General features: G+C 45.0%; 1 protein-coding gene across 2 annotated transcripts in view; it reads right to left on the bottom strand.

Annotated features, from left to right (window-relative positions):
- The window catches only part of LOC135994627 (peroxidasin-like), a 43,089-nt gene that overhangs the window by 11,490 nt on the left and 15,754 nt on the right, over positions 1 to 15,845 (bottom strand). For both annotated transcript variants that reach the window (XM_065645316.1, XM_065645317.1), the window contains exons 3-13: positions 14,694 to 14,765; positions 14,370 to 14,441; positions 11,953 to 12,024; positions 10,389 to 10,460; positions 8,590 to 8,759; positions 6,381 to 6,498; positions 4,666 to 4,835; positions 3,929 to 4,201; positions 3,655 to 3,771; positions 1,946 to 2,104; positions 518 to 630 (exon numbers count right to left, since the gene is read on the bottom strand). In XM_065645316.1, the coding sequence (XP_065501388.1) occupies positions 518 to 630; positions 1,946 to 2,104; positions 3,655 to 3,771; positions 3,929 to 4,201; positions 4,666 to 4,835; positions 6,381 to 6,498; positions 8,590 to 8,759; positions 10,389 to 10,460; positions 11,953 to 12,024; positions 14,370 to 14,441; positions 14,694 to 14,765 (1,408 nt within the window). The remainder of the gene's footprint in view (positions 1 to 517; positions 631 to 1,945; positions 2,105 to 3,654; positions 3,772 to 3,928; positions 4,202 to 4,665; positions 4,836 to 6,380; positions 6,499 to 8,589; positions 8,760 to 10,388; positions 10,461 to 11,952; positions 12,025 to 14,369; positions 14,442 to 14,693; positions 14,766 to 15,845) is intronic.

Here is a 15,845-nt window from a genome sequence, read left to right as displayed (position 1 = left end):
GAATAGTCAATTAAGTGTTTCTAACATCCTGGAGGGTCACTGGCTTCAAATTACTCATTTGGAAGGAAGAACGAGCAAAAACAGGAATGTGCGTTGCAAAGTTTTGAGCTTGAGAAAGACCAACATTCTTTCAGACCACTAAAAACGTTAAATCAGTGGAAATATCAGTCCTTAAATTTTCATCAAACACCATTTCTTCCATGTGTATTGCACAAACTGATTTAACTAGTTGAGCTGGAAGAGATGTTTAACAAGAGAGTTGTTTAATGCCCCCATGGAGGACAAGATACTATAGAATCACAGGACAGTTTGGGTTGGAGGGACTTTCCCAGCTCCCCCAGTGCCATTCCTGCCATGAGCAGGGACATCTGCACCAGCTCAGGTTGCTCAGAGCCCCGTCCAGCCTGGCCTGGGATGTCTCCAGGGATGGTTCATCCACCACCTCTCTGGGCAACCTGGGCCAGGCTCTCACCACCCTCAGTGTAAAAAAACCGTCTTCCTCCTGTCCACCTCTTACTTTGACCCAGGTGATGGTTGGCTGTGGATCTCCTTGGGCAGTGCAGGTAATGGCAATGTCCTGGCCCGTCTCTGCCACCACGTCTTGTGGGGGGTGAAGGAACACGGGTATCACTGTACAAAAAAGTCACAAGTGCAAGAAACGCATCAAGGAAAACAGAGAAATCTGCATGAAAAACATCTCAGCACAGGCAAACCAGAGCTGCTGGGCTCCTTCTGCTCTTGCAAGGGCTCTTCAAAGGGGTCTCAGTCTCTCTACCAAGTCCTCTGTAATTTATGTTCATTATTTTCTGCTCGTGTGTCTCTTTACTTGGGGCAATTACATAGGAATGTGCTGGGTTCTCTGTCATTTAAAAGAGTTAATTCGAAGGCTTTCTAGAAAAGATGCTTGAGCTGAAACAAGTATCATGATTTGATTCAGGAACTATCAGATGAGGCCCTCTGGCAAGTGTTAACTCAGGTCAGATTAAATCATTATATTGATCTTGCTGGTCTTCAAATATTCAGCGAATTCTGTGCTTGAAGCATCACTGATTTCATGTTTCTAGACAGTTTCCTTCCCCCAGTCTACTATCAGTAAAATTCTGCCATATTTGTGAACAAGCAGGGATGTTTGCTTATTTTGAACAACTATTTATACGGAAACAAAAAAGCAAATAAAAACCTGAAAGCATTCCTGTGTGACTTGTGTTTTACAGAGGCTTGATTTTAGAATACCTATGTTTAGGTTGAACCTGTGACCTGGTAGCTCATGTTTAAGATAAACGTATGTGGAGCCAGAGTTAAATCTTTCTGAGAAAGAAATCAGGAATCAGTTTTTTTGCAAGGTATTTCATTTTAAAAAGAATCTTGCGATTCATCTTGTAGGTAAGCCAAGATTCAAAAATAGTAAGAAAAGAAAAAAAATTACTAAGAATTTAATTAGTTTTTGTAAATTCTCAGACAAAAATCCTTTGTTTCCTTTACCAAAATAATTTTCTTACAAACAACTCCAAAACACATTCAAGGGCCCCATTTTTCACTCAAACTGGCCAGCTCAGATTTGATCTGATGGGCATTAAAGGTCATTTTGATCCCATAGCCCCGCCCTGGGGTTTATTTGTGCAGACGCCAACCGATACCAGCTCATCCCCTGGCCACACCAGATGAGTTTCATTCCCCTGGTTGTACTTTTTCTAGACTACCAGATAAATTTTCAAGGAAAACTGAAGCAGCTTCTTCCAATTTACAAATCTTGGCACTCTGGAAACCTCTTTAAAGTTTCCCACCAACTGATGGAGCTCTCAGGACTCGATGTCTGTTCCTGGGCAAAACCAAAATCCCATCCCATGGGAACCAGGGCAATTCCCCGCCTTGGCAGACAGCGTGTTCTATACCTTAACATGAACTTAATAAACCCATTTTCCAGCCCTTATTCCCCCAGCCTCACCTCGGGGGGTCACCGACAGCTGTACCAGCAGTGTCCTCACTCCGATCGCACTGACGGCGTGACATTCGTACTGGCCTTGGTCGTGCAAAGCCACCCTGGTCACCCGCAGCGTGCCCGTGGAGAGGACACTGTGCCTCCGGTCGCTCGGCAGCGGCCCCCCTGCTCAGACAAGAAGTGCCATTTGTTAATTGTCTCTGAGATTTCTCTTCCCATCACTGCAAGTATCCGTGTGACAGTTCAGAATTTCATTTCCTTCCCAACATGTCAGCCACCTTGAAATACCATCTTGGTCTTGCTAAGCAAGGAACGGGACAGATGCTCCTCTTCCCAGACACAGGATCGTGACTGAGTTCTTATCTAAGCAACTGGAAAGAGGCTGGTACCCTTTTTCTTTCCTTGTAACCCTTTTCTTAGTGCAAACTGCAGATTTACTGACACCTGATGGATAGCAAATCTGTGTTCAACTGCCCAAGCTGGCTGTTCAATCAAATACATGGAAACATCTAGCACTGCCTTTTTCATTTGGTATTTTGATTTTCTTTGGTTTGGAAACTGCATCGTTTCAATATTTCCTCTATTTAAGGAGAAAAGTTCAAAATTAAAATGCTTTACCAAACCCAAACAAAATTATTAGAGCTTCTCAGCTTAGCAACTTTTTTTTAAAATATTCCATTTTCCTCCAAATAAGGGCTCTATTTATTCATCCCAAATAACAAAAGGAATCTGAATCTTCCCCACACTGTTAAAAGTGGCTTTGAGAATGAGCAATGGTCCATCACTTCTCCTCTTGTCTCACTCTTAGCATCCCTTCTGTGACAGCACTGCTAAGCCTGGCTGATCACTGGATCACTGCGTGACCAAACTAACCTGGTTACACAGCAGTTATTACATTAATTTTACTTCTTGTCACTGTGCTCCTTTCCACATCTCTAAGAAATATCCTCTGAAATCTGGGCAGTGGAGGAAAACAGGTTAAAAGAGATGGAGAACATGCTGCTGGAAGAGAATTTTAGCTGGTCCTTTTTAACTCCACATCAGCTGTGGAAGCTGGGAAACAATAGCCATGAATTCTCCACAGTACTAAACCATTAATTATGGCTTGTGAAGCATAAGGAAAAGTTGGAGGGCCTCTGGGCCAGGCATTGTTGGCTTCTGTCCCAGAAAGTGTTGGAAGGGATCAGTTCAGTGGAGCCAGCACTAACCATCATCCGAGCCTTCAAAAGTTCACCAGCACCTGTTGGTCCCAAGTAGTTTTTCCAAAGCTAAAAGAAACCCCAGAGGTGTCAGCAGTGACCGGTGCTCTCCTGCAATGTGCTCCCCAAGAGGAGCAAATCAATGATAATGATGGAGAGCCGGTACCTGGTGATACCCACCGATTCGGAGTGGCCAGACCTGCTTTCTCAAAGGAGGTAGGAAGCCACCATAGAAGGATGTTTGAGGCTTTTTTGATGAAAACCAGCACATTCCTCCCTTCTGACATGATGACTTAGCGTGTCAGAGATCTAAGAGGCTCCTTCCTCACTGCTTAACATCGTCCTTGGTGATCCCCAACATACCTCCCAGCGTGACCAGGTCTGTGCTGATCACCATCTGTCTTGTGTCACCACTGCCTGTCATCACCCTGGACCAGCAGCTGGGCTGTTCTCACCCACTCCCCATGGACGGGAGCACGAAAGGAAAATAAAGCCCTGAGTCGAGTGAGGCCATACCTGCCCTCGTCCAGGTGATCACAGGCGGAGGGTGACCCTCGGCAGAGCAGGGAAAATCCACACTTTGTCCCTCAGTTACTGTCTGATCAGTGGGGATGAGGAGAAACCTGGGAGAATCTGGAATGGAAAGCAGTGACTGAGCAGCAGGAAAAACTCAGGCAGCAAACTTGGGTTAATTCTCAGCTCACAGAAGCAGAACCAGTCATGGGACTTAAATACAGCCCCCTGACTGAGCAATTTATCCCAGAAATGTCATCAGCCTGGGACTTCTCACCTTGCACTATGACCCTCGCTGTCGCCTGGATGGATCCCTCGGTGTTGCTGGCGTTGCAGTTGTACTGGCCCTGGTCCGAGAAGGTGACGTTCCGAATGAAGAGTCCTCCAGAGCTGGTGATAGCGAAACGGGAATCCTGCGGTAAAGGAGAGCCCGTGCCAAGGGTCCAGCTGATGCGAGGGTGAGGGTGCCCAGAGACCCCGCACTCCAAGGTGACGCTTTCCCCAATCAGCACTTCGGTGTTCTGCGGCTGGATCACAAAAGTGGGCTTGGCTGGAAGGAAAGGAGTGCTTCAGAAAGCAGAAGCCCTGGTGCCTGCTCCGTTATGGGCAGGAATTGCCCAGACTCCTCATGCAGCCACCTGGCTCTTCCCTGAGCTCCAAATCCTCTGTGTGAGCAATTTCCCCAGCGCTGCTTCTTCCCACCAACTCCCCATCCCAGTCACCTCATGCTGGAGCATCCCCACTCCTGTGTCCCCTTCACCCCGCTATCTCTGTGCTGCAGAATTAACCCCAAACTCCCTCCCCAGCCCCAAATTACCTTCGATCTCTAAACCCCCAGTCTCCCACTCCCATGAAGGAACCCCCTAAAGCTCAGACTATGTTACGCTGTAGCCACTCTTCCCTGGCACACCAAGAACATCTTGGCATATACAAAGCTGAGACTGACTCTGACTTAGCTCTAGTCCCAGCCCAAATCCGAGCTTGACCTTCAAGGGGTGCACAAGGCTCAATTACATGGAGTGTCAAAATAGCGCAGGATGACTTCTTGTGTCTTGACCTCCCCAGCGACATTCTTGGCCATGCACTGGTAGACACCTTCGTCTGACTCCTTGGTATTCTGGATCATCAAGGTACCGTCTTGCAACAGATTCAGGCGGTTGTCGTCTTTCATGTCGATCTTGTTACTGAAAAACAGCCGCAAAACAGGCAAAATCTGAAAGGAGTGAAGATGGGTGGTCTTCCCCGAGCTGCTGGGAGCAGTGGTGCTTTGCATGTGTTGCAATAAATCAGTGTTTCTTGGAGCTGAGACTTTATGAAATTTATAGCATGAGTTATGATTTACAACCCTGAACTCCAGCTCTGATTCGCTCCCTGGGTGAGCTACTTTGTCTCTCACCACTGATTACATACGACATTTACAGCCCATCAGCAGAGCACACTGTTCCCATGCAAGAGCATCGTTGCTATTGTCAGGACATCCAGGCACAGAAAGCTTGTTCTCATTATTTACCAAGTGCAAATATAACAGTTAATTAATATCATTATTGTGTGCAGCCATTTCTAGGCCTCTCTAGGGGGGGCAGGAATCTCTGAGTAAGTCGCTGTGGGACCTCAACACAGCTTGGACTCCAACCCAACTCAAGAGCTGTGAAATATCTTCCTCCTTTCTACAATGACCTGCAACTCCTGGATCTCAGCCCGCGGCAGAAGGTCCCACTGCTGCGTTCCATTTGTCCCAGCACGAAGGAATCTTGGATGGCTGCAGATGATTGAAAAGGGAGAAAGGACCTCTCTCCCCCTAGGACAAAGGCTGAATCCACTCTGCAAACTAATATGCTTGCTGGGCATTTATTTAATTCCCCTGATGTCTCCCCACTCTAGTCATATCTTGCTTGCGGAACATTTATTATCGTTACCACTCTGACAATGCTGTCTTTGGGACCCTGCCAGCATTTCCCTAACAAAACCTTCCTTCCAGGGGACTTAACTCAGCCGTAAACTTTTGCTCTGTGCTGAAACTCTGCCTGGTGGAGAGTTTGCTGGAGAAGCACACATTGATCATTTTTATTAATAACCGAGCCCTATCCAGGCACCCACAGACAAGATGCTCATAAAGCAGCAAAGTAACTGCAGTTCCACAGTGGGCAACTGCTTGAGCACAGAATATTTTATTGTGTAGCATTTCCCAGAAATGCTCTGGCATCTGGCACAGCTGCATATTTTTTCAGTGTTGCTGTACAGCATGATAATCTATACGCTGCTTTGCAAGGTCTGTCAGTGGAGCACCATGATTTTTCCCTTTGAACAAAAGGCCATTTTCCCAGCACGCTAGGCCTTCAGTGAGAAAAATTTAGAAGCTAGAAGCATTTCAGCAGTTAATAAAATGGCAAGCATGATGGCTGAGAGCAACATGAAATACTAATTTTATTTTCTGATCAAAAGACAACTGCTTTCAGCCTGCGGAGTATGCTTATGGGAAAGTTATAAGCTCTTAGAATCCATCACAAATGCAGATGAAATATTTCAAATGCAGATGAAAATGCCACATGGGTTATGTAGTCGCCAGAGAACACTATTAAAAGGAAGGTATAATAAATACAACCAATGGAATATCTATTTCTTTTATATTTTATGTTGCATGAAACAGCTTTTGTAATTACAAAACTACACTGAAGAGCTTGGTGCTTGGAAAACTTTGCTACCCCAGGGCCCATTTTTGTGTGACTTACTTGTTGTGCAGCCAAATAATCGCAGGCTTTGGGTTGCCTTCTGCCCTGCAGGTGAAATAAACTGTGTTTCCCAAGAGGACGTCGACGTCATGGGGTTCTGAGGTTATGCGAGGCCTCTCTGCAAAAGACAGTTTTAACACATCCCAGTCTAGAGCAGCACAAAACCACCTACAAGCCATCCTGCAACTCCCAGTGAGCAGGTACCAGCAGAGCCCTGGGCACAACAGCATCTCCCAGAGCCACCCCGAAACTTCCCACCAACATCGGCAAAACTACTGATATCGGGGAGGGAACAGCATCGTTCGCCTGAGCCTGATACAAGCAAGCCCTGGAGAATCAAAGTGGTTGTTCTTATTGCCAGTAAGTTGGGCAGTAAATCAGGTCCAGAGCTGGCTGAACATTGGTTCACTGTAGCTGCCCCCACCTGGTTCCCCTAAAATAATGGAAGAAGTCGGTAGCATCTTCGCTTGGGCTGTTTTTCTGCCTCTGCCAGTCTGCTGCTCTCAGTTCCATCCGAACATTGTGCCAGCTCTCTGCAAATCACACCTTTTCGACTGGATTTCATCCATTATGACCCTAATTCACCAGCTGACCTCTGTTCAACCAAGCTTTTCACTGTGTGCTTCACTTTAGGATGTTCTCAAGCACGAAGCAAGTTAAACATCTAAAGGATGCACTAAAATACGAAGGAATTTATGTGTGTGGTCTGGAGCGCTTGGTCTCGATTCAGCAGAATACTTACCCATCCAATAATCTGTACGCTCACCAGTAATCCAGTAAAGCCAGATGGATTATTCATAAGATTAAGTGAGAATCTGTCACCTTCTCCAGTGGAAGGTCTGTGCCCCTGCTCCTTGGACCACAAGTGAATGGCTTGGCAACGTGTCCCCAATGGCAACACCAGTGTGGGACTAAACCCACCACAGCCCCATGGTACAAAACGCTGATCCAGTGCAGATTTGCTCACATCTGCTAAAAAGTGGTGGGTTAACTTGATGCCAGCAGGTTTCGGACTGACTCAGATATCAGCTGCCTGCATCATTAGAGCTTTACGCTGAATTATGCATCATTTGTCTTCCCCAGCTGGCACAATACCAGCATAAAAACCTAATGCCAGCAAAATCTTCCCACCAGGTGCTCAGGCTAGTTTGACAGACATCCCACTGTGTGCCCATGCCTAAACCAGAACAAATTTACATTAACGGCTGTACCGTGGCACCGGGTGTGTGCCTGGAGCCCAAGCTCATTGAGCAGCACACCCACTTGCAGTGGGTCCCACCCCATGTGTTCCCAGCTGTTTTCTCTACACCCTTCCTATTTCCCCTGTCCCTCGAGATTACAGACTCTGTGCCAATTCAACTCTTTGCATGGCTGTGCATTAAATTGAGCTGTGAAATGGTTGAGATTAAAAAAAAAAAACACCCACATAATAGGAAAAAAAGCAGAATTCATGGGACCGTTCTTCAAAATCCAGCTGATGTCACATCTGGCTTACAGCACAGCCACGCACACAGCTGGACTGGCATACCCAGGAGGGATGCTAACAGCTGGCTTGGGTGAGTGGGAACATCTCCGACTGAATCTACCAGTACTGAAGTATCAGGGAACCACAGACGATGCTTGTACCATCCCGCACTTACAAGTTAGAGTTTTGTCTTTCTCTGCATGACATATTGAACTTTGGAATTTTTCAGAACAAAACCTTTCATTTCAAAATAGCATTTTTCACTGAGATATTATTTAAATTTAAGGAAGAGCAGCTTAACAAACCCCGCACATTAGCACAGTCAAACAAAACATTCAGCTATGTATCTGCTAAGAGTTTGCTTTGGTTTTCAGTTGTGTTTCCAGCCATCACAGCTCTCCCCCTCTGTTCAGCCCAATGCGGGACTTTTCTTCTGGTTGCTGGTTTAACCACCAGCCCCAGTAAGTCCTTCACTGGCCCTACTCTATCTAAAAACCAACAAGACACTTGGCAGCCAAAACACAGCTGCTGTCAATCCCCACACGACTGTCTGCTTTCTCTGCATTATCCTGATCACTCGTGTGACCCAACTGGGACTTTCCCATTTCAGCAGCAAAAGGAGGGAGAAAGCGAGATGCCAGGATGGGGAAGAGGGAGGAAAAAGGGGTGGAGGAAGCAATTCCTAGACCAAAACCCAGCTCCACGGACTGGGGTTGGTGGATGGAGGGGTTTGAGCTCGCTCACCGCAGTTGAAGTCCTGGGCGGTCAGGGTGACGACGGAGCGGCCGTGCAGGTCCCGCGGGGCCTCGCAGGTGGCGGCGGTTTGGATGCTGCCCTGCTCCGCGTATTTCTTCAGCAGCTCCGTCAGCCACATCAAGTCACAGTCACAAAGCAAAGCGTTGGAGTCCAGCCGCCTGCAAAAGCGAGGAAAAAGCTGCTCGTTTCCCAGCCCCCGACTGCCACCGCCTTACCCAGGACACGGGAGGGGAACCGCACCCTGGAGTGAAGGATCACTCGGCTGCTCTTCCCCACATTTGATCATACCCCAAATGAAAATTAGAGATATTTCATTCCCACAATGTTTAAATAGGATGCTTAACCAAGTCCGAAGGACTTCATTGAAAAACTAACATTACCCATCAGCCATTCCAGTTTCAAATGAAAATTACTCTGTTAAAACAGACTATGCGTTTTTGGATTAATTTGAGGCCAAGAGAAACACTGAAATATCGGTATTTCCCCCAGGATGGAGATTTCAACCTTTACTGAAATCTGTAAGAGCAGCAGATAACACCACCCCTGTTAGAGCTTTTTTACTCTTAGCTCAAAACACCTCCGTGCGTCAGATCAATCTCCTGTGAGCAGCTGCGTGAGGTTGCAGCATTCCTGCACAACTGGAAGAACTTTTATTCCAGCATCATATGCCTGGACCATGCAGAACGGAGCCCCGGTGACCTCCCAGCACACCCGTGTTTTTCCTTCCACTAACCTCATCACTCCTGATGTGCAGAACTGCACATCAGGATAAATACAAACCACAGGGGGATTTAGTTTCTGCCTCCTTCCCCACTGATGGTTTTACAGGAGATGGGGCTGGGCCATTGAAAAAACAAAAAACAAAACAATAAAACAAAACAAAACAAAAAAACAAAAACACCAAAACCAAAACTAAACAAAAAACCAAACATGGAAGAAAAGTCTAACGTTTTCAGGGACAAATATTTGAGAACATGATATTTTACACAAGGCCATAAAAGAGCATTTTATAGACACCAAACCTTTTCCTCTGACACATACAGACAACATTTCACAAGTTATTTGCTGTTAAACAAAAGTGAAGCATTTTACCTGCTGGCAGAAATCACAGAGGGCTGCAGTGAGAAACACATTGTTTTCTTCTGGTTTAAAATCATGGCAGAAAACCAAAATTCTTTAGTTTTTGCTTTTTGTCCTCAAAACACATCATAGAACTTATTACCAGAGCTCACAAAAGACAAACAAAGCAAAGCTCTGGGACGTTTAAGCAAGCAAGAAGTAAGCTTGAGAGGCAGCAGGTTATGTAGGAATACTACACCAGGGCATTCCTGCATGAGAGGAGAATTGTGCACCTCGGCACTCCTCTGAGTATTTTCAATTGCTAGGAAAAAAAGCCTTTCTTTTTATGATTATGATTTTCCCTTCCATGTTAGATACAGATAAGAACACATGACCAATGTCATATCTGTAACCTGCACTTCCTACATTTTTGAAGGATGTTCTATAGGTTCAGACGGTTGTGAGGACTTTCCAGGAATGTTCATTCCTGTGGCATTATTGAGCTGTAAACAGATTATTAGTTAGATTATAATTAGACACTAGCATGAAGAAACTATTAAGTGGTTAAATCAGCTCTCATGTCCAATCAAAACTATTTTACAAACTTAGCGGTGGCCTCACAAGTGCAACAACTTAAAGTTTTGCCAACCAGCCACGTTTTTCCTCAGGTCCTGGCCATCTGATCAAAGACAAACAATTGCTCTTTGCAGGCGATGTTTTTTACTTACAGCCGTTTGAGGGATTCCAGTTGAGAGAATGTCCCTGGATGAATCCTGGAAATCTTGTTGTTGTGCAAGAATCTGCAATGGGAGAACAGATGCCAAAATATTATTCAGTTATTTGCACTACAAGGACGACAACATCCCAGGTCAAAACTCAGTTTAAATACAAAGGCTGCTCATCAAAATGGAACTTAGTTTAAACATTTACAGTGTTTATTTCCCTGAGCTATAGGGATTTCATTCATTGCGAGTGCAACACAATGCACCAAAGCGGAGAGAGGGTGTGGACTGGAAACGGTGACTCAAGATGTGATGTAACAGGTTTAAACTGGAACCTTAATCTGCTTCATGCTCTCAAAGGGAGGAGAAAGGGCACAAAATCCCCACAGACTGGACCCACCCGATGTTTTCTAAACTAGAGCTGACCCAGGCACAGAAGGGACCTTTTCTTCCCCCCTGCAGAAGATACCGCAGTTTTCCATTGCAGTAAGGCTCCAGAAGATGCTGCACAACTACAACATAGTTATTAACCCAAATCCATGAGTAAATCTAATTCAGACAACAACAGCCTAAGCTGGGCTTATCTCTGAACAATGCTGAGGTGAATTCTCGCTTCCAGATTCTTAGCACACAGGTAAAACTCCCCAGTTCTTAGAAAGAAACCCTGATAGTGCTAAAATACAGTGGGGACCAAGATGGGATAATTAACTCTCCATTCCCATAATGGAGGGGAAAATTTAATTACATCAGTGACATCTAAAACTCACACACAAAAGATAGGAAGCAACTTTAGTAGATGGTGGAACAAAAGAAATACAAAAGCAGTACAGCTTGCATGCAAATGTCTGCACACACACATGTAGGCACGAGTTCAGCCTAGCTGGATGCTGAAAAACCTGCCTCTAAAATTTAAATCCAGAATTTTCGTTGGATCAAGTACAGAGGCTGAGATCAGCCATAGCATACAGATCCAGGTCTGAGTTTTCCTCAGGGTGTTTGGATCCCATGATTTTCTTTGCCTAGCATGTATGGACACAAGGCACATTTCCATGCAGCACAGAAGGGTCTGGTGGTTTCATGACCGAGTGGGAACCACCATGGGAACTTCTGTCCTAGTTGCTGCGTCACTACTAGAAGCAAACCCGGGGAGCAGGAGACATAGGAATTCATTTCCTAACTGCTTTCAAGAAGGATGCATGTTTTTCTTGTTAGGCTTTCTTCTCACTTTATTCCTTTTCCACCCTTTTTTTTTTTTGATACACACTGCCCAACAATGACTAATGTTGACCTTATGGTCAGAGTAAAATGTCAGTTGGCTTGGCCAACCATTGGGCTTTCTACAGATTTACCCCTACTTGGGTGGAAATGCGAACATAACACAACACAGGAAATTCCCTTTTTATTCTCAGTAACTCTTCTACTTCGCAAATTAAAATCTCCTTCAAGGAAGTTTCTTTTTGCATTTACCTCTATTTTGGAGATCACATCAAAAGAGTTACACAAAATAAGGGGGTTTTTTCCCCCTTCTCCTCACCCCCTTCCTCACAAGAAAGGTCCCATCTTTACTCACAGCCTTTCAAGTTTAGGCAGGTCACTGAAAGTCTCCGGCTCCAGGCTCTCCAGGTGGTTGAAATGCAGGTACCTGTTATGCAGAAAAATCACAAAGGACACGGTTACATATCTGCAATTTAAAAAAGAGAAGATCTTTTCAGATCAATCCACCAACACCCAGCACTTGGTCACCACACATCTCAGGGCAGATGCAGAGAAAGCAGCAGCCACTTTGATGTCTCCACTTCCCATGTGCAAACACAGCAGCCAACACTGGCTTTTCCCTATTCTGTCAACTATTTACTCTCACTCTTAATAAACTAAAACACACACTGGGAGGAGGACAGGTCAGCTCTTCCCTGAGGCCTAAGACCACAACCATCAGCATTGCCCAACACACATCCTTGCTTGGTTGAGAGTGAAGAAATAGCTTTCCTCTTATGGCACTTGTTCCCAGCCTAATTATTGTAATATTTCTGAATGGGATCATGCGTTTGCTGAGAATGAATTTGTATAAAAAGGCCTTGAACAACCTGATAAAGCTTTAAAATTGGTCCTGCTTATTGCTGAAGGTGGGACTGGAGGCACCCAAAGGTCTCTTCCAGCCTGCATTTGTGTGTGATTCTAACAGGGGCTCCCAGCACTTGCATCCACCCAGCAAGAGCACAAACATCTGGAAACAGCTGCCGTTGGGCTGTTCTGTTTCTGCAGAGGGAAGGCAGAAGCCTCCAAAGACAGAGATGGTGCCGTCAGCTGGAACACTTGGGTCTAAGTGGCACATCAACGTGAACAGCTCAGTTCTTGCTCATACAGACTGATGGTTTTAGTTCCACTAAAAATCTCAATTCCAGAGGCCTGGAAGACCTTTGGCACTGCCACAGGTCACCCGTTGCCACCAGCAAAGGAAACCTGGGGTCTGCAGAACAACACTCCATGATACCCTGTTCCCATTAGCTGTGACATTCACTGGCATAACTAACATGTTCCTGACCATTAAATGAATTTCAGTACAGTTTCAAAGTTGCCTAAAGTCTTTCCCCTTATTTTACACAGGCATGAATTTCACAGTGGACAGTGATTAATCACAGATCTACAAATACTCATTCTGCTATTGTAGCTGACTGCATCGAGAAATAATTGCCTAAGCTACCACATGGCTGTCTGATTTGTAATGGAAGGATTAATGATAAATTGTCCACTATCTGAGCACAAACGGAGAGACGGTGACTCAGATTCTGCAGTGCAGGGCAACAGCGGGGAGACGTGTATGTGCTTTAATAAGTCTCGGATGTCTGCTGTCATTGCTTTGGACCTTGAGGAATGCATCTGATACTGCCCATCAACCGGGTTCTACTTTTTCTTGAAAAGCTGGCTTGTCAGGTAACAGGGAAACGGGGTAGGATTTGAGCAGAGCTAATTCTTTTGGAACCATGCCTGCCTGAGATTGAAAACAGATGGGCCTTCCAGAGGGTTGTTTGTTGGTTTTGTGGCTTTGTTGTGGGGGTTTTTGGGGTTTGTTTTTCTTTTTTTTTGTTGGGTTTTTTTTTTTTTTTTTAATTCGTGACATCAAGTCTAGAATGCTTACTGTTAAAATATCACTGTGGCCAGCATCCTCTCCTCTCTAAGTGTAGCTGAGCTGATATCTGCTTCCGATGTGTTCTGCCAGGCACCCTTGCTGAGCTGGTCGATAAAAGCCACACTGTAGACAAGGCTGGCAGCACACCTCTTATTAAGCTTGCCTGAAACTTCCCATTATACTCTGTCTACTCCTGCTGTCAGCCTGGAGAACAAGCTGGATCCTATCCCTCTTACAGCAACATTTTTAGTTATATTCCAGCCCTATAAATGCTGCCGTTGGGGACAATGCATGAATTGGAACGGTTTCCCCTTTGGTGCCTGTTCTCCAATGATGCGAATAATTCCTATACTTCAAATATCCACACTCACACTCTTTCCACATGCACACATATATTTACATACGTGCACATAAAATATCACGACCTCTGGGATGAAAAGTCCAATCCCAGTTTAGCAAGACACTTTGGAAGAGTTAAACCTCGGTCTTCCCATCTCACCTTGAACTCAGAGCGCTAAGAGTCAAAAAACAAAACTTATTTGACTGGCTAAACAGCACAGATTTGCCATACACAGAAGCGGGGCAAATAAGGACTGCTGGAGCGTCACTGCGATGGGACATCAGTAGGAAGATATCTCAGTATTAACTGACCAAAATCAGTACTGGGACCAGCTGGTTTCAAATGACACCAGCGTAGTCTTGCAAAGCTGGATGATAAAACAGTAGAAGCCTCATCCTACTCCTTGCTAAGTGTCTGGTACTCTCCACTACTGGAAACACAGCGCTTGGGGCAGAGGAGCCAATAAATCAGCTCTTACACACGTCACATTCAGCAGTAAATGAAGCTCATTTGTACTTACAGCTGTTCCAGAGAATGGAGCCCGTTGAAAGCATGTTGCTGGATGCTCTGAATTTCATTTTTATAAAGGTAGCTTTGAAAAGGAGAGAAAGAAAAACACGTTAGGATAACTGATCAGCAGCTGTGTTTTAAAAAGACACAGGTAACACCTGTGGACCTCAATACAAAGCATTGCTTTCTGATTGGATTCAAGGGCCATGTTTTATAGCTTTGACATTGACATCCAGAAATTCTGAGCAGAGAAAATACATTCTTGACTGGGAAGCATTAGAAGTGGGTTGTTCAATGTCAAAGAGGTTAAGAAACCACCGAGCTACCAACTCACAGGTATTTCAGGTTCTCCAGATCTTCAAAGGATCTTCTCACAATTTGTTTTATCTGATTATTGTTCAGCAGCCTGTTCAAATCAAGAAAGAAAAACACCACCAGTGAATTCAGCATGTGTGAAACTTGTGGCATTTGTGTGCCTGGATGCCCACTAAAAACAATCCTGAAGCTATGTTTTGCAGAGCTTAAGATTTAAAGGGGTTAACAGATCAAAGTTTGGGTACTCACACCAGCTAAGTCAACAAGAAGGTTTCTTGCCCAGAGGTGTCAAACGCTTCCAATATGTACAGTGTTCAAAGACTTTTTTTTACTTTTGCCCCAGTGGTTTTCATCCCAAAGTTAAAATTTTGGCCAGGAAAGGGATGAGGGGAAGGGAGACAGGCAGAAGGGAGGGGAGGGAGGAATTATATCATTGCTGCTAACCAGGTACAACCGCAATGGTTTGTGAAGGTGCATGTTTGTGTTCAACAACGTTTGAGCAGAGCCATTTTTTGAGAGTACCAACACAGTTTAAAACACCCGTTTGCAGGGGAGTTATAAAATGGTAATGCTGTGTTCTAATCACTTTGTGTACAAATATGTGCAATTGGAAAATAAATAACACAGATCTGACACCTGAGGCTATTCAGAGACAGCCTCTTTCGGTCTAGAGAACCTTGCGCCAGATTTTAATACAAAATCTATGGACAAAATCGCATTGGCAAGCAATCTCTGACTTGTACGCGCAGTTGCCGTGACTGTGCATGCAAACGATGGCCGGTGCCAATGATCAGAAACAGCTCAGCCTTGGTTATTAAACCACTGCAACAGTGGTAACCACACAGCCAAATGCTCCAGAAACCTCTGCTGCAACCACTGCCAAGCCCAACACCGAGAAAACCAAATAAATCACTTATAAATAGCACTTCAATATACAACGTTTAACTATTCATGGGGGCTGCCCAACCGCATTCCTGCAGGTCTTTCGCTGTGGGATCCCACTGATGCTCAGAGCTGGCGGAGCTTATAGCTCAATAGCTCAGAGCAAGGATTTCACTAGTTACACTTATTTTTAAAATTCCTAAAAGAAGAGGAGAGCTGTGACCACATACTACAAAGATTTGGTTTTTCTCATGTTGGAGGAAAAACTGTTATTCCCTCTGCAAGCAGC

The sequence above is a fragment of the Caloenas nicobarica genome, chromosome 15 (assembly GCF_036013445.1).
Source record: "Caloenas nicobarica isolate bCalNic1 chromosome 15, bCalNic1.hap1, whole genome shotgun sequence".
Taxonomy (NCBI): domain Eukaryota; kingdom Metazoa; phylum Chordata; class Aves; order Columbiformes; family Columbidae; genus Caloenas; species Caloenas nicobarica.
The sequence above is the reverse complement of the archived record's forward strand: the minus strand, read 5'-3'. Positions and strand labels throughout refer to the sequence as shown.